Here is a 19,205-nt window from a genome sequence, read left to right as displayed (position 1 = left end):
TATGAGTAAGAGATGACTTAGAGATTGAAGTAATATTTTCAAATTAGTATTTGATTGATTGTGACTAAATAATTGAATATCAAAGTGCAAATTAAATTAATTAGTCATTGCAATCTTGTTGAGCAAGGAAATTAAATTAATTTACTCATTGATTCTAACATGATAATGTGGTCATGACTTTAATGAAATTAGAATTTGGTTAAAAATAAATAAATTATAAAATTAATTAAATTTATTTTAATTAATTAATTTTTGATAGTAGAAAATGATTATTAGGTAGGTTAAATTATATGAGATAATTAAATATCTAAATAACACATATAATTATACCCAACATACAAATGAGTCTAAGAGACTTGATTAATACATGATGGGCAAAAAACCCTAGTCTCCATAGAGGAAGGTGTTGCCCCTTATTTAGTCCTAGTAAGAATGCATATTTTAAATTAAAATATTATTATTTTTTAGCTCCTTCTTGTTCAACTAATACTCTTGTGATTTTCTCAATAAATAAAGACAGTTGGCAAGGGAAAAAAAACAATATTTAGTGTCGGTACTCTATCAAAATTCAGTGACATTTATTCTTCCAAATATATTCTAATTTTGAGAGTTTTTTTTCTATTTCTAGACTATGAGAATTACTTATATTCCCACTAAGTATCAATAGAAACATCGGTTTGTGAATTAGAGCACACACTCTAAGCAAGTTAGGGTTTGAGAATAGAAAAGAATATCATGTTGGTCGAAAGTTGGGAAACATCTTATATTGCCTATTCCAAAGCACAGGTACAAATTTAATAAAGAATTTATTGCTATAAATAGCACCATATTTCGAGTTTTAGTTAAAAAAAACATAATTTTTTGTTGTGCAACAAATCTGTTTTATAAACTAAAGTTTTCCAACAGAAACACTAGGAAGCACATAAGTGTTCATCCTTCAAGCATACCAAAAAGCACCGAACTGCTAAGCACGAAGGCATCATGGACTACATGTGAATGCAAGGCCCAAAGACAAAAGAGAGTGCACAAAATAGGTGTAATGCTCAAAAGCATCAGAACTCCAACCATATTTAATCCATATCCAATCATATCCTATTTATTTCACTAAGTTTACTAGGACACATTATGTACATAAATATCTTAAATCAATTATGGCAAAAAAACATATTCATCATTCATACAGAAATGAATACAAAGCTTATAGAGTTCACATAGTTTCGAGTATATCAGACAAACTTTTGTCTAATTTCACATATTGGCACAATGAATGCCTTCACAAATACGTTCAATTCCAATTTATCAATTTAGGTCTTATAGCCATGTTCATTGTTCAGATTATTATTTTCAAGCATCAAAGGTATTAAGTTTATTTGTTTGTTAACATTTTCATAGTGATTTCTAAGAACGGTTGTCATGACCTCACATATAATTGAACCTCCATTTTATAAGTTATACACCATTATCATGTACCAAAAATTCTCTTATTAAACAAGATAGCTTGTAAATACATGTTACTCGTCAATATTACCAACCCACACACACGTACTAATCAAATCACTTTTATATGCCATTCCATGGCAACCAAATTTTTCATATCACATTATTAGTTGGTTTGGCACATTATAACTAAGGCTCATTAGGCTTAAACCTTTCACAAGTCAATGTTTCAACCACCCTTGTCCATGGAGATTTCCATGCAATTATTACATAAACATTTTCAGATTCATTACAAAATTTAACTAATTTCCTAAACATATTAGTATAGGAAAGTAAAATCAAGCCTCACTTGAATCCATCCTTTTACTAGCTTGAAAATTCATTTCTCATCATTCCTCATTCACCTATCCACAAACACATAACCAAATATTATTCAAAGTTTTCTCGTAACAACCCATAACAAATATCAAGTTAAGGAAGATGGAAAACTTTATTACTAACCTTATTGAAGCTTTCTATCTCTAGCTTCAAGTTGATCTATAAAAAGAACCATAAAAAGACCTTGCTAAAATAATGGTTTTGAAGGTTATTCAAGCTTGATTATGAATTTCCTAGTTGATCTATGCAAGAACTCAATATGGGTGTTGATATTTTTTTAAGAGATTTAGAGAAAATAACAAAACAATGAAAAGGGAAAGCTTCCCCTCGGTGAAGGAGAGGGGGCGGCTGGTGGGTGGAGGAAGAGGATGACTTTTCACCCCTTTTTTTCCCATTTTAAAATACCAAAATAACCTAAAGTCAAAGTTGGTCAAAATTCATTTAAAATTTATGTGATCCACAATTCTTCTCACAAAAATAATCACATTAAATATCTTATCAAAATAATATTTTCAATATTAAATTCTTGAGAAATGAACAAATGCCCTTTTGTAGCAAAATAATCATTTTACGTCTCTTTGTACAACCTTTACAACAAATAGATACTTGTCAACTCAAATATCATAATTCATATTTAATCTTTAATATCAATCCATGGGTAAGGAAAATTACATATTTTCCTTTTCTCAATAAAATGGAAAATTTGTAATTTAATATCTATACTTTCAAATCTTTTCAATTTGGTTCCGGAAATGACTTTCATTACATCAATTCATATTCTAACTTATTCTCATGTCAATTAATCAATAATAACTTGAATTCCTCATTTTGGTTAAAATGTATACTTTAGTCATCAAACTTTTCAAAATTTGTAATTTAATTCTTTTGTCACTTTTCCCACATCTACAATACTTCTCATCAATTTTCATCGCTCATGTCAATTTCTCTCTTCTTCTTTTTTTAAACATTCTTTATTTGACTCAATTTCCAAATTTCTCAAAAATTCACCTTTTTTTTTTCTAGTCGCAAACATTACATGTCTTATAAAAAATTTGGAGGATTACAAAGTAAAAAAATTAATAATAGGATAAACTATAAAAATGGTTATCCAACTATGCCCACGTTACTGTTTCAATCATCCAACTTTAAAAATTTCTAATTTAGGCACTAATATTTAGTTCCTATTTTGGTTACTTGCTATTAAATTGATAACGGAAAGCCTTTTTCTAACTAGTGTAATAACACATTTAGTCCTCAATACTTATTTGTTCTATTCATTTGATCCTAGCTTAAAATAATTCAATAAATTTAACCCTTCACGTTTACAAATTCTATCAATTTAAACCTCAAACTTCCTAATCAAAGCTTTTAGCTTTTAAAAAAGAGGCATCCCACATCTATTAATTGCTTTATTTATGGTTGAAATTATCCAATTTAGTACATAACCCTTTTTGTTAAATTTTTAAGAAGTTGATGCTAGAAATTAACTAAACACCATTAAAAATAATAGAAAATATAATTTTAAAAATATAATATATAATAAAATTATATAAATAGTTTAATATTTGTAAAAATAATTTTTCATTCTTACTAGCATAATTTTAGCTTTTAATTAATTTGGTAAATGATTAGAAACTAAATCAGATTATTGGTGATACATATAGCTTATTATGGATTTAGAAAATAAAAAATAATTAAAATAAATAGAACACATAATAATATCTTAATCAAAATCATTATCAATGTAACAAAAGGAAATTCTATTAATTCTTTCACATTTTTATCTTATGAAAAATTAAATGTTATAATTTTTGCTTATATAATTATCGATTGAACAATTGAACTTTTCAAAACTATATTTTTAACTCTAGATTTAATTTCCAATTTCAAGAACTAATTTCGAGGACTATTTCTATGCACCTTGAAGGAAATATCATACTATTAACAATAAGAGTAAATCTAAAGTATTTTTTAAGGTTTTCTTATTTTCTTTAGCTAAATTTTTATCAATTAAAGGGTTATAAAATATTATATTTAGAAGAAAACCAATGAGAAAAAAGAAAAGAAATAAGGTGTCAAGATAAACTCATTGGTATAAGGAATTGGCTCAAAAAACTTTGATTAGGAAGTTTGATGATCAAATTGATAGAATTTGCAAACGTGAAAGGTTAAGTTATTGAATTATTTAGAGTTAGGATCAAATTGATAAAATAAGTAAGTATGGAGGATCAAATGTGTTATTATACCGGTTAGAAAAAGACATTTGTAGGGTGACCAAAACAAAAACGAATTCAAATGCCAATGCCTAAATAAAAAATAAAAAATTGTAGGGTGACCAAAGCAAGAACACAGGAATAATTGGGTGATCATTTGTATAATTTACTGTTAATAATAAATAACACAATTTAGTTAAAATTAGTATAATTAATTTATAATAAACACTATATAATTTAAATAGATATTTAGTAGGTCAAAATATATGAGAAATTCTCTCTTAGTCAATAATTTTTCAAGTTATATAAATAAGTAGTAAAATATCATTATTTTAAAAATAAATATATGTATTAAATTAAAATATTGCTATTATTTTATAAAAATATGACCAACTTTATTTACAAAAATGGGCCACTTTTTTTATTATTTACTGGAATGGACTGAAAACACTAAAACGCATTCATGTAGGAGCGTTTTAGGGAGAAATTCCAACAAAACGTGTCCTTAAGGGAGCGATTTTTCCATGTTATCACAAAACGCGCTGATGTGGACGCGCTTTGCTGACATGGCAAAATCGCTCCCTTAAGGACTCGTTTTAGCCCGTATTTTTTACCCCCAACAGTTATTTAAAATTTTGACCGTTGAGGGGTCCAACGGTAAAAAAAAATATAAAAACCCTCCAATTTTTTTCACACAAATATTTCTTCCAAAATTCTCAAAAAACCTCTTAAATTTTTCCCTAAATTTCTCAAAGTACTCTTTAATTAATTATTTCCTTTAATTTTTCTCTAAATTAGTATTTTTTATAATTTAAGAAATATTTGATCGTCTTAGCAATGGCTGGGGAATTAATTCGTCTCGATCATAAACACATCTCCGTCAAACAAATAAAAATGGTAAGGGTTAATTTCAAATTTGAATATTATTTAATATTTTTTTCATTTATGTAATTTTAATTAATTTTTATTTTATAATTTTTTATAATAGTCTGTAGATCGGGTGTTACAATGTTATATTCATAATATGTCTGGTCCTTCATCACCGTTGATAGAAAATTACTTGAGGGAAACGGGTTTTTGGCACGTGGCCAACATGGGTGGGGGGTGCAAGTTAGACTCGAAACTCATCAGCACATTCTTAAAGAGGAGGAGGATTTGTAGTTACAATTGGGATTGCCGATAGATGGGTCCGTACTCACCAAGTCCGTTCAATCTGCTGATTGAAGGGCCATATGCTACGATCTTTTAGGTGCGATTCCAAATAATATTTATGGAGGTCGAATCGAGATGAGCTGGTTACGAGACACATTCTCGGAGCCGGGGAATGATTCGACTGAAGTAGAAAGAATACGATATGCTTTGGCATACATCCTTGAGATCATTAAAGGTTATCTGATGCGGACTTGTTACGGAAACTCGTACATCTGAGGTGGCTGCTGAAATTCGTTGATTTTAGAGTAGCTGGTTAACTTAGTTGGGGCTTTACCATGTTGGCAACATTGTACAAGGAGACGTACGAGGCGATGAAACCAAATAAAGCCAAAATCGGAGGTTGCTTATCACTACTACAATCATTGGCTCAGTTTCGCTTTCCATTTTTACGTCTTTGAGTGAACCACCCATATACATTCTCACTCATAACGAGGTAAAATTTATATTAGATTTTACAATTATTACATAGATTTAAAATATAATTTTATGCTAAAAATTTATTTAATTAAGTGGAACCATTTGACGAGTTATGTTGGAATACCTACCGCTCTTGAAGATATACGGCTTCTATTAGACCAACGGTTGGAAGCGCATGTAAGTATTAAATAAAATATATATGTAAGTATTAAATAAAATATATATATACATAACATATTCATTTCATATTTAGTATTTAGTATTATGTATATAACTAATATTTTTATCACGTTCATATAGTTTCAATGGACACCATACGAGAATCCGACAATTCGAGCAGTAATTCCAGATGAATTCTGTCAAAATTCGAACATTTGGCATGTTAATGTCCCATTGGTCAACTATGCTAGAGATGCACCAGACCGATAGAGTGTTGCAACAATTTGGATTCTGACAACTGATTCCCGTGACACTTGAGGTGCTCGATGATGAGCACAAAATCGACTTACAGCAATCGAATACGCATTGGCCGATATTCTTCTCAGAATATATCAAAATTTGGGAAAATCAGTATGATCATATGCCTACTTGCGAACCGATCATCGTTCCAGAGTTAGCATGCGTACCAGATTACATGCCATGGTTTAGGATCCATGGCAAGTCATATTTGCTCTCAGAAGAGCAGAGGCGTCGATAAATCTGTGTTGAAAGGAAATGACGGAGCCCTTTAAATCCAACGAGAATGGATGACGGCACGGGCCCATCAACAGTGCCTATACAATCACTGGGCCCAATGCCTCAAGTGACGACACCCACACTACAACCCCTTCAAATTATGCAGGTGCTTATCCTAGCCTTTATATGTATCCTAACCCTTATATGTTTCTTTTTCCCAGTCTTATGCTAGGTTAGAATGCATGGCCCATTGCATTTCCTTTCCCGATAACTCAAAGTCAACCGACGCAAGAGGGATCATATGACGCACCGTCAGGAAGCTCACCTCATTCCAATCCCTATCGCCTTATGGAATTCAAACACCTCCACTGTGGGTTATGCAAACACCTCCGCATTTTTTTATTTTATCAAGGTAGGTCATCCTCCCAACACCCACAACCAGAACAACCACAAACCCCACTGAAAGCTGAACTAAGAAGGAATCTAGTGCGTAACTATCGACCATCCCCATGTGGAACTGATTCCGACCAGCACATACATTGATTTTTTTAATATATTTGTATAAACTATTTTTATATTATTTCATTTAATAAAATAAAAGTTGTTTTGAATATTTTAATAGTAAATTATTTTTATATTTTGTCTTATTTAATAAAATAAAAATTCTTTTGAATAAGGTAATAGAATTAATGCAACATAGTTTCATTTAAGCAATTATCAACTATTTCGATTTGGATATATTTGAATTGTATAACCTGGGTTCCTACACCATCCGCACAATTTTTGTTGGTTCATTCTTTCTCGGATATCATATTATCACATATTTGACTCGAGCAATGTCGACTTTTTGGTTTGCGACATAATTCTCTATTCGGTAACAACTTAAATAGAGCAAGTGATACAAATGGCCACTTACGTTCTTCTGGGACCAGTGGGAATACGTGTCTCTACACATTGTAAATGTATTCTATTTTGTACACTTCGTTGCCATAGCTTATTGGATCAAAACGAAGATTCTGACAAGCTGCAATTCCATGAGTGTATGGATAACAAAACGCGTCAAACGTCCTACAGTCGCAAGTCCTATTTCTCAAGTGTACACGTATGCTTGTGTCCACTGATCGAAAGGTATGTTACAGAGGTACTCTGCGTCTTGATCGTTAACTAACCGCAAAATCACCAACATCTCATGAAAATAGTCCTTATTGATCTCGTACCCTGTCAATATAAGTTGATAGCGAAAATTACATACCACTTTTCTAATCAATATAAATTGAATATTACAAACGAAATTATATTAATAAAGATTAAATACCCATGTTGATCACTTGTCGTTGTTCAGCGATAAACTAATATTGCCCGTAGTAGTTGGACACAACGTACCTTAGATAATAACGATGGTGTGTGTGATCCCATAGGTTTCCTTGCCGCTCAATTACAGCTAGTATTTCAATACCCCGATTTGATATAACACAGATATCAGGTTGGGGGCAGACATGCCTCTTTAACCTAGAAAGAAAGAAATCTCAGTCATCACCTGACTCCCTCAGTGTTATTGCAAATGCAATTGGAAGGATTCTCCCACCGCCATCCTGTGCCATAGTTAGTAATAGTCGATAGGTATATCTACCATACATAAAGGTACCTTCAATTTGTACCAATGGCTTGCAGTACACAAATGCATCTCGGCATTGCTTAAAGCTTCAGAACAGATGCTTGAACACTTGGCATCCACGGAGCAAGCAGTTGTTGTAATATACTAGGGCTATTTCAAGTTCTGTTATGCAACCTAGGACGTACCTCTCCAGCACCTGACACCACTATCACACCTCATTATATAAAGCATCCCACCCACTATACATCTTTTCCAATGCCTTCTACTTAGCTATCTAGCCTTACGGTAAAAGGGCGTATACCTTAATTGGCTACGAATATTGGCAATTAAGGCCGATACAGAAGCCTTGGGATCTGCTTTCACTATCGGTAGTATTAAGCTAGCCATCATATCTGAATCCATCTTGGGATGATCTTGTGAAACACTTGTCAACGAAGTATATTAAATAATACAACATTAAGTAATAACAATATTATTCAAAAACCCTAAACACCCAGTGATATTGTATCGGCAACACAGGTATGTGGACCTTTGTACTTTTTCTATCTCCTACAAGCCTGTCTTTTTCCTAACCGAAGCCGTAATTTTTCATGAACATGTACCATCTTATACTGCACACTTGGCCTCAAAATTCTCAGATTTGGATTTAACCGCATGGTAGTTAATGCCGTTTATAATGCTATATTGTTTCAATGCACCAAGAAAACTATTCTTACTGGAAAACTCCATATCAACTTCTAATTCACCCTAATCCAACGACAAATTTGTACGATCATGCCTTCTGTGTGGTAGATCTGGAAACTCCAACGTATCATCTGTCAATAGATCGACATTATGCCTGTGGGCTGGAGGCGAATAAGCCCTAAATTGTAGATCTTCTTCTTCATCATCTAAACCCCATTCACTGTCTTCAGGTTCAGTTGGAACAGACTTCGGTTCAAAAAATAATACAAACTTCTGCACTATCACGGCCGGGCTCTCGAGGTGGATCCACATCGGACTCATCATTCAACCTACCATCATCTACAACGTACTAGGTCCCCTCGCCGGTGGATGTCGTAGGGAGTACATCATCCCTTCTTGTGGACGTTTTGTAATGTCCCCAATCAGGTGTGGATTGCTAACTACTAGAAGTTGATGTCATTCCCCAGTATATATTTCCAGCATCGAACATCGACCCACTGAGGTGCATGTCCCATCCACTAACTAAGTGTCGTGCAGGAGTTATGTATTTCATACTGCCACCAAACACCGGTGCTTCCGTGTTCTACCTCCCACTGACTGAGTGTCGGGTAGGGGTCGTGTATTCCTCTCAAATAGTAGTAGATGTTGAAGTCGCAAATACTTCATTTGGCGATGAAAATTATATATATAACTCAAGATAGGGTGATCCATTAGCGAGATGAGTCTGTACCATCGCCTCCAAGCTACGACCCTTTTTGATATCAAATAAGTCATATATGTCACGGGATCAACCGAAGCACAAAATTGATACTTAATAGATGAAACTCTCATTGGCATCATTCTAAAGATTTTGTGCTTAAGTCTTTTACGAAGTTCTGTCAAATCTATGTTCTAGTTAAAAACCAGTCGCATTGTGTTCTCCGATAAAAAAATAACGTCGTTCTCGGTGTCACAGACCTCACCATCATAGTAAATAACAACACTAATACGTTCACTCATCTTCAATTTCTATTTTCCTTAGCCTCTCTAATTTTTCTTGTTGTAACTTCTGCAACATGAGAATGAAATTTGGCTCATTTATAGCCTAAAGCCAATCAGGAACTACTGTAGAAAAAGAGCGTCGACGTGGGAGCTTTTTTCAGTAATTTTGCTGACAGTGCATCCTACTTGAAGCATTTTTTACACTATTTTTCAGAACCTTCTTCTCAAATTATTTTTTCAGGAACTAATGTAGAAAAAAAACGTCCACATGGGAGCTTTTTTAATAAATTTTGCTGACAGTGCATCCTGCTTGAAGCGTTTTTGACATTATTTTTCAGAACCGTCTTCTCAAAATTATTTTTTCAGGAACTACTGTAAAAAAAGAGCGTCCACGTGGGAGCTTTTTTTAGTAATTTTGTTGACAGTACATCCTGCTTGAAGCATCTTTTACACTATTTTTCAAAACCGTCTTCTCAAAATTATTTTTTTAGGAACTACTCTAGAAAAAGAGCGTCCACGTGGGAGCTTTTTTCAGTAATTTTGCTGACACTGCATCCTGCTTGAAGCGTTTTTGATACTATTTTTTCAGAACTGTCTTCTCAAAATTAATTTTTCTGAAACTATTGTAACAAAAAAAAACAAAATCCTTCTTGTCAATATATTTTTTCTAAACCCTAAACCTAAATCTTTTTACAAAAACCCTAAAAGCTAAACACAAAAATTATTTTAAAAAAACTAAACCCTAATTTAATTAATTTTCTTAAAAACTCTAAATCCTAATTTAATTTATTTATTTAAAACCCTAAAACCTAATTTAATTAATTTTTAAAAAATTCTAAACCTTAATTTATTTTTTAAAATTCTTAAACCCTAAATAAAAACCCTAAATTATTTTAACAAAACACTAACACTACAACCCTAAAACCCTAAACCCAAAAACCCTAGGCGCTAAACATGCAAATAGCCCTAACCCTAGAAAAACACGGGCTAAAATGCGTCATTGAAGGAGCAATTTTGCCATGTCAGCAAAGCGCATCCATGTCAACGCATTTTGTGCTGACATGACAAAACCGCTCCCTCAAGGATGCGTTTTATTGGAAATTTTCCCTAAAATGCTCCTATGTGGACACGTTTTGGTGTTTTCGGCCCATTCAGATAAATAATGAAAAAAGTGGCTCATTTCCATAAATAAAGTTGAAAATGAGCCTTTATTGATAAAATAGTCTAAAAATATTCATAAATTTAACATCATATACAAGTATATTTGAAAAGCTAAAATAATTGAATCTAGATGTAATTTTTGTAATTAATTAAATACGTAATTACTTTAATTTTCATCTTCTTTCTAACAATTAAAAAACGTAATTAAAGTATTCCAATTATACTATATTCAATAAAATACAGTAATTACCATAATTACCCCATACACCATATATATATATATATATATATATATATATATATATAAAAGCAACTACGATCAAATTTCAAAATCGGCCTCAATTAGCCGGTGCCTTTTTATGCAGGAAGAAAATAGCTTATCTGTGAGTCGAGCTATACGGTATAATGATGAACTGAGATGAGAACAACACTTAGCAGCGTATATTCTATCATGTGATTCGAGGGATTAATGCATAATTTGCTGCGTATGTTTTGGGGGGACTCCATTCTTATCTACTTTTCCGGGTTTTGGAGGGAAATGCTAGACCAGACTGACTAGCACTATAGCGTCCAATTTATGGCCAGAGATGAGTTCACCACTAGTTACCCTTATCAAAATCCCAACATCTGCAATCATTTCTCTTATTTCCAAATTATAACATCTTTTCTATCAAAAAACAAAAAGGAAAAATGAAAGGAAAAATATAGAAACCCAGTGTAGTACTTTTTAACTTTGTAATTATTAAAAACCATGCCCATTGGTTAAACTACTAATATTTAATAATTTTGGTAATTTGATGGCCAAGCAGGGTACGCTAGCACCAAATAAGGAAAAGGGGTGTTGCACATTTTATCAATCAGTAGGATCGAGAGTAATCGTCCCATTGAAAGGAAAAAAGGCAAAGCTATTCATAGTACACCAACAACGAACCAGTGGTTTTAGGTAAGATACAAAGAAAAAGGAAAGTGGAGACAGACCTTACCATTGTAATTTCTATAATGCCAGCTCAAATTAGCATTAAGAAAAAAGCTTATGGCTCTTCAGCACGTCCTGGCTCGCAAAGTTGGTTCATTGGTTCGCCTCGTCCCGGACAGTTACTCAATTTCACAGCTAAGCCAAAATCTTCTATGTTTTCAGTGCATGAATCTCAATACCCAGTAGCACACGACTTGACCTTGGAGAGCACTAGGACGACACAGAACAGCTATGAAACCAAATCAATCAAACGACTCCAACTAAAATAATAACAATGTTGCAAGCATGTAATGTTTCGACATCAATTGGTCACCGACATGAACTTAACATAGTAGAAACATCAGTCAAGATCCAACTGACCCTCCTCCCAAGGAACCAAACCCCCTATACATAATTTCTAGTACAGAGCAAACCTTTGGAGCATTTAAAAGGATTCCCTAAAGTAGACTGTTATAACCACTCACTACAATTTTTTTTCCATGTTGTGACACCTATATCAAAGTTGAAGCAGTGGCAACGCCATTACAATACCAAAGATGGAAACAAGCAACAACATCATCCACGTCGGGAAAGACTGTTTCTGGTTTCTTCGTGTATTCCTGAGGGTATCTACTTTTTTAACATCTTTCCCTGAAGAGTTAACAACTTTTTCAGTCTCGGGTTTAGAATTTTCTCCTTGAGGTGATTCTGGTGATAAATGCTCTGACACAAGCTGCTGCTGCTTGTTGTGCTTATCCACATACTCCGGAAACAGTTTTCTGAATGTGGGGCTGCCAAAACAGACCTAAGATGTAATTCTCAATATGGAAAGCAATGTGCACAAACAGTTTAGAAAACAAAACCAAGGCAAAATTTTCCTGATAGTAACTGCGCAGACACCGTTCAAAAAATAAATTGAAAATAAAAAGGGAGGTACAATGGAAAATGTGCAAAGATTTAGACTGAAGCAAACTACTCAAAGCAACTTATTACTGTTAACATCATGTACAACCGTGTAAAGTTTATTTTTTTGCAAATAACAATAATAATCCAGCTGACAGAAATACATTTAGCTTCCGAAAGACTGCCAAAGCATATTCACAGCGGCAGACAATGGATGAAACTAAATTGGAGACCCTTATATCATAAATAAATAAATAAACAGAAAAAATGAAAAAAAACCAATGCAGGTGAATCAGTAGACTCACTTTTTACAATTAAATGCAAGGGATGCCTTTGCCAAGCGTAGCTTTTCAGAAACAGTAGTGTTCACACTGCCAGTGGTAGGACTATTATCCATCTGCACAAGAAATAAAGCAGCTCAGCATAAGGACATCCCCAATGTAAGCAAGAAGTATCCACAACCTAACTGCAATCTAAATTATTTAAATGACAAGAAAGACACCAAGTCTCACCATGAAAGAGAGAAGCCCGGTAAGTATGCTGCAATATTAAAGAAAAAGATTTTTAGCAACAAGAGCTAAAGATGCAAATACAAGCTATAGCAACTGTAACACAGTCAACAGCACCCTGTGACAGTTACATGTTTGAACATATGATGCAACAACAAAAGGAACTGGCAATTAGAATGTAATCTTCATACCTAGATACAGACCACATAGGGTTCCAACTTTCTGGATGAACTGAAAAAGAACATGACCAAGATTAAAATGAAAGCAGCTGTTAGAGATGCAGATAAAACAGGAATCTAATTCATTAAAAAATATTACAATCACTCATGGACAAGCATATTTTCTTCTGTGTCATAAACCGTCCATTGGGGGTGATCATCCTACATAGAAGAAAAATGCAGTTCAAGGTTTCAAAGAGCTTTGTGTTTTCTATCATAAATTTTAAAAGGGTTAAAACAGTAAGAAAGTGCATACGTGATTCCAGGAGGTTTGTAGGGATACTCTGGAGGGAACTTGATCTTTCCATAATAATACCCACCTTAGCAAACCAAATTGAATGAATAAATAAATGTCAGTTAGCTTCTTCCAGAGTGCACAATGATCCAGAGAAAATCAACCACAAACATCATGGAGTAAACTAGCTAACCTGCAAAAGGCGTTCCTTCACTCCCTTCCAGCACATAATCTGAATGAGCGAAGCAGAAAAATTAAATCAATGTCCATAAAAACCACTGCATCAGTAATATAACTTAGACAAGAAAATCATAGCAATTCAATCAAATACTTAACCCAGTGCTGGAACCTCATTCAATGAAAAAAGACTAGGGTACTTGGATAACAGGTCAAACAGAAGTAATATCCGGGAAACAAGTCAATTTTATAATGCAACTGCACGAGTTGAGGAACAATATGCCATTCCTGAGTGATACAATATCCATACTTATTACTTGCAACAGTGAAGAAATCAACTAACCAAATTGAGGATAGACGACAACTTCCTTCAGAACAATATCTTGGAAGGTATAATTGGATAAAGATTACGAGACAATAGAGATTGAACTTAGTTTTTGTACAATTATACCCGAAGTCTGCTACAGGTTCCATTTCCACATTCAATCACAAATTTACAGTCCACAACTTAGCTAGCATGAAGCATATTGCAAACCAACTACCATCCCCACACATAATTAACCAACAGTCAAGCCATGAATCATTTCTCAACAGCATTGCGCAACAGGAAAACACATTTTCCCGCTTTTACATAAGATGTTTTCATGTGATTGTTACAGAGTCTTATCCAAAGAAAGAAGATGAAAAAAAAGATTTAATAAACTTACGCCACTCAAGAATGTCATTTGGGGATGGACGAGCAACAACATGAGAAACTGGTTCCTACAAGGTCATAGAATAACTGTTAAAAATTATCAAAAAATAGTATTAAGCTATAATAATACCAACAACTTCTTATTCTAGCATCAATTTTCTAATATTTTCAATTTATTAGTGAAATGAGTGAAAAGATATCCAAAAAATTATTTGTCAATGGTTATGTAAGTTTAACAGAATGCTGAATTGTAGACTGATAAACTACTAAAACAGACAATAATTCCCAATCTGTCCACTCTTGATGCAAGTCATACACACGGTACCATAGGCATAAAATTTTCCTTGAATCAAAAGAAGAGTTATAAACCACACAGATACATAAATACTAAAAAATTACATTGAAATGACAGGATAACTAGATAATATTAATGAATAAAGAACAGCTAAGCATATCCATCACCAACTCATATAAAAAGCATGAGTAACAATAAAAGGAACTGGATGAAATGAAAGGATAAAACCATACCTTACAAAGTGCTCTATATTCTTTCTGAAGGCGCTTAACACACGATTTCTCCGCCATTCCTCTGAAACCTAAAAGTGGTCTGGGCCACAAGAAAATAAAACCCCACCCCCTGTTTCGTTTCTTCAACTTTCAAATTATAATTATTCACTGACCCAAGAAAAAAATAGAAAGAGTAAAATAAGAACAAACAGTTAAATGGAAGACAGCAATACGATAAATTCCACAAACATTTGCCTAAAATCCTCTACCTAAAGATCCATATAAGCAGGCAAATTAGCTAATTTATCGACTAATCAAAGGCCTAAAAACTCCAACAATAAATTTACGTACTCGTAACCAAGAATCATGAGAATAACTCAACAAAAGTAACATCCTTTTTTCTTAGATTACTTTAGTTAACAGCTAGTTTAATAATAAAACAAAGATTACCTTAAGGAGTTGCCAAAATCATTGCAAAACAATTAACAAATAAATTGCTAAATCTGTTTTAGACTGATATAGATTGAATTATAAAATTTGATGATCAATTAATTAAATTTAAACTCAACGTCTTATCAAGGAATCACCCTTTTAAAAAAAAATGAAAATGGAGATCGGACTTTTATTACTGAAATTCAAAGACGATAAGTTCAAAAATATCCCAAAATCGAGGGGGGGAAAAAACTAAAGAGAAAATTGAATTTGAAAAAGAGAGAGAAATTACCTGGGGATCGAGGCAGATAAAAGAAGCTGAAACTATAACTAAAAGAAAGACGAAAGAGAGGAAAGGAAAGATCTAACGGAGAGCGAAAGCGAGAGAGGAGGATTCTTTTGACGCTGGGGATTTGTTTGTTACGCTTTATGTGATAGTACTGTAGCGTACTACTAATGGTGCCGCTGCTCCTTCCTTTCCTTTCCTTTCTCCAGTTATCGTCTCTCCTTCGAGATCGACTTGCCGGAGGATTTTGCTTTTGCTGCTTCCCTGAAATGACATTATCAGCCTTCTTCAAATCATTTCATTTTCTAGTATGTGGAAATAATTAATGGTTAATTTGGTAATATCAGATGCTTGTTTACTTTTTGAATAACATTTGTTTTAGCACGGATTGGAAATGCAGTTTGACAACTGTATTTTATATTGCCAAAAAAGAAAAAAGAAAAACTAAATTCAGAATTTTCAAAAAAATAAAAAAATAAAACCAAAACAGAAGTACTTAAAAAAACCTTAATTGAAAATTACAATTAATTGAGTCAAAATTAGACATGAATTCAGCAATTGAAATATAATTTTCGTTGTGACAGGTGATATGTGAAAATTGCTGATTTGACGTAGAAAAATGTTAATACATGAGTTTAGTTTTAATTATTTTTATAGAATTTAATTGATTTTTAATTATTTAAGCTTAAAAATTGTAAAATACTATAATAAATGTAGAAATTTATAAAACCTACAAGAAAATAAAAGGTAAATGATATCTTCTCATCGACATTACATGATAAATACAAAAATAACGTAATCACGAGTTATTTGTCTAGAACGAATGATTTAATTACTTTATGTTATGATTAACTTTTTCATGAAGAAAAATATAATGTTTATCATGAGATAAAATAGATTATATTGGGAGAATGAATTTTATCCCAAAAAGATCAATGATGTCATATGTAGTTAACACATATATGATAATGTCATTGGACAAGCAGTTGATAAGTAGCTTTCGTAATGGTATATAATATGGAGAGCTCGATCATAATATTTTAGTGGAATGACTCTATGACTAAATAATGTTATAATCAATAGAAAATGGCTCGAAACTTAATTACAAATTATTTGTACTCTAATTATATATATATGTTTAATTAATCCCTCTACTAGTTCGATATAACCTTGATGGTTTGCATTTGGATCGATGAGATGAACTGTAACACCCTTCACCATCCCATCAAATAGTATGAATGGGAGTTGCTATCGAAAACTTTCTTACCTTGTTTGAAAATTTTCTTTTAATAAAACAACATTAGGAATGTTATAAAAAAGCCAATTTTACCAATAAAGGCCCATTTCCAACTCTATTTATAGAAAAAGGACCACTTTTTTCATTATTTATCGGAATGAGCCGAAAACACTAAAACTCGTCCACGTAAGAGCGTTTTAGGGGGAAATTCCAACAAAATGGTGTCCTTGAGGGAGCGATTTTACCATGTCAACACGACACGTTTTGCTGACATGGCAAAATCACTCTCTCAGAGACGCGTTTTAGTCTGTGTTTTTCTAGGGTTAGGGCTATTTGCATGTTTAGTGCCTAGGGTTTGTCGGTTTAAGGTTTTAAGGTTGTAGTGTTAGTGTTTTATTAAAATAATTTAGGGTTTTATTTATTTAAGGTTTAAGAATTTTATAAAAAAATTAGGGTTTATATTTTTTAAAATTAATTAAATTAGGTTTTAGGGGTTTTAAATAAATTAATTAAATTAGGGTTTAGTTTTTTTAAAAATAATTTTTGTGTTTAGCTTTTAGGGTTTTTGTAAAAAGGTTTATGTTAAGGGTTTAGAAAAAATTATATTGACAAGAAAGGTTTTGTTTTTTTTTCTACAGTAGTTTCAGAAAAATTAATTTTGAGAAGACGGTTTTGAAAAGATAATGTCAAAAACACTTCAAGCAGGATGCACTGTTAGTAAAATTATTGAAAAAAGCTCCCACATGAATGCTCTTTTTCTACAGTAGTTCTTGAAAAAATAATTTTGAGAAAGACTGTTATAAAAAAAATAGTGTAAAAAACACTTCAAGCAGGATGCACTGTCAGTAAAATTATTGAAAAATTCTCCCACGTGGACGCTCTTTTTCTACAGTGGTTCCTGAAAAATAATTTTGAGAAGACGATTTTGAAAAAATAGTGTAAAAACGCTTCAAGCAGGATGCACTATCAAAAAATTAATGAAAAAAACTCTCATGTGGACGCTTTTTTTCTACGGTAGGTCTTGTTTGGCCTTAGGCTATAAATGAACCAAATTTTATTCTCATATTGCATAAGTTACAACTGAAAAATTAGAGAAGCTAAGCAGAATAGAAATTGAAAATGAGTGAACGTATTAGTGCTGTTATTTACTATGATGGTGAGGTCCATGACACCTAGAACAACATTGTTTTTTTATCGGAGAACACAATACGACTGGTTTTTAACGAGAACATACAGAACTTTGTAAAAGGCTTAAGTGCAAAATCTTCGGAACAACTACAATGAGAGTTTTGTCTATTAAGTATCGATTTTGTGCTTTGGTTGATCCCATGACATATGACTCATTTGATATTAAAGGTGGTCGTAGCTTAAAGGCAATAGTGCAGATTCATCTCGCTAGTGGATCACCCTATCTTGAGTTATATGTACAATTGTCATTACCAAATGAAGCATTTGCGACTTCAACATCTATTGCTGTTCGAGAGGAACACACGACCTCTACCCGACACTCCGTTAGTAGGAGGCAAAACACGGAAGCTCCCATGTTTGGTGGTAGTATGGAATATACAACTCCTGCACGACAATCGGTTAGTGGATGAGATATGCATCTCGGTGTGTCGATGTTCGATGTTGGAAATACGTACTGGGGAATGACATCAACTTCTAGTGGTTGGCAATCCACATTGATTCGAGACGTTACGAAACTTCCACAAGAAGGGATGATGTACTCTCTACGATGTCCACCGGTGAGGGGACCTTGTACGTTGCAGATCATGGAGGGTTGGATGATGAGTCAAATGTGGATCCACCTCGAGAACCTGGCCTCGATAGTGTAGAAGTTGTATTATTTTCTGAACCAAGGCTTATTCCAACTGAACCTAAAGACGGCGAAGGGGGTTCAGATGAAGAAAAAGAAGATCTGCGATTCAGGGAGTACTCGTCTCTAGCCCACATGCATAATGTCAATCTATCGACAGATGATGCGTTAGAGTTTCCAGATCTACCATACAAAAGGTGTGATCGTACAAGTTCGTCATTGGATTCGGGTGAATTGGAAGTTGGTAAGGAGTTTTCCAGTAATGATAGTTTTATTGGTGTATGGAAACAACATAGCATCATGAATGAAGTTAACTACCATGTGGATAAATCCAAATCCGAGAAGTTCGAGGCCAAGTGTGCAGTGCAAGACAGTACATGTTTATGGAAAATCATGGCTTCGATTAGGAAAAAGACATGCTTATGAGAGATAAAAAAAGTACAAAGGTCCACATACCTGTGTT

The 19,205-nt window shown here is 33.1% G+C and overlaps 1 protein-coding gene and 1 long non-coding RNA gene across 4 annotated transcripts; both read right to left on the bottom strand.

Annotated features, from left to right (window-relative positions):
* Positions 1-1,558: 1,558 nt before the first annotated feature.
* Positions 1,559-2,425, bottom strand: LOC108485842 (uncharacterized). Its single transcript, XR_001871367.2, has 2 exons — positions 1,939-2,425; positions 1,559-1,841 (listed from the first exon to the last, which is right to left on the bottom strand). It is a non-coding gene; the product is annotated as an uncharacterized LOC108485842 (long non-coding RNA).
* A 9,196-nt stretch (positions 2,426-11,621) lies between these two features.
* Positions 11,622-16,107, bottom strand: LOC108486569 (ubiquitin-conjugating enzyme E2 34-like). 3 transcript variants are annotated; one of them, XM_017790690.2, is made up of 10 exons: positions 15,696-16,107; positions 14,993-15,112; positions 14,478-14,532; positions 13,787-13,825; positions 13,615-13,678; positions 13,459-13,520; positions 13,332-13,371; positions 13,144-13,171; positions 12,937-13,028; positions 11,622-12,519 (listed from the first exon to the last, which is right to left on the bottom strand). In XM_017790690.2, the coding sequence occupies exons 2-10, from the start codon at positions 15,047-15,049 to the stop codon at positions 12,246-12,248; spliced, it is 711 nt and encodes a 236-aa protein (XP_017646179.1). In that variant the 5' UTR covers positions 15,050-15,112; positions 15,696-16,107; the 3' UTR covers positions 11,622-12,245. The 3 variants fall into 3 exon arrangements, with proteins under 3 accessions (XP_017646179.1, XP_017646180.1, XP_017646178.1); XM_017790691.2 differs by having other exon boundaries at positions 14,993-15,101; XM_017790689.2 differs by having other exon boundaries at positions 14,993-15,139; positions 15,696-16,104.
* Between the last annotated feature and the right edge of the window lie 3,098 nt (positions 16,108-19,205).

This window comes from Gossypium arboreum, chromosome 6 (genome assembly GCF_025698485.1).
Source record: "Gossypium arboreum isolate Shixiya-1 chromosome 6, ASM2569848v2, whole genome shotgun sequence".
NCBI classification, from domain to species: Eukaryota; Viridiplantae; Streptophyta; class Magnoliopsida; order Malvales; family Malvaceae; genus Gossypium; species Gossypium arboreum.
This window is presented reverse-complemented; position numbering and strand designations above follow the sequence as displayed.

Excerpts from the sequence above, each read along its gene's own strand:
- LOC108486569 (XM_017790690.2), bottom strand. The coding sequence starts at position 15,049 with ATGGCGGAGAAATCGTGTGTTAAGCGCCTTCAGAAAGAATATAGAGCA. Across the intron at positions 13,826-14,477 it reads AAATGACATTCTTGAGTGGC|ATTATGTGCTGGAAGGGAGT; the intron begins GTAAGTTTATTA and ends TCGCTCATTCAG. Across the intron at positions 13,372-13,458 it reads ATGCTTGTCCATGAGTGATT|TTCATCCAGAAAGTTGGAAC; the intron begins GTAATATTTTTT and ends GTTCTTTTTCAG.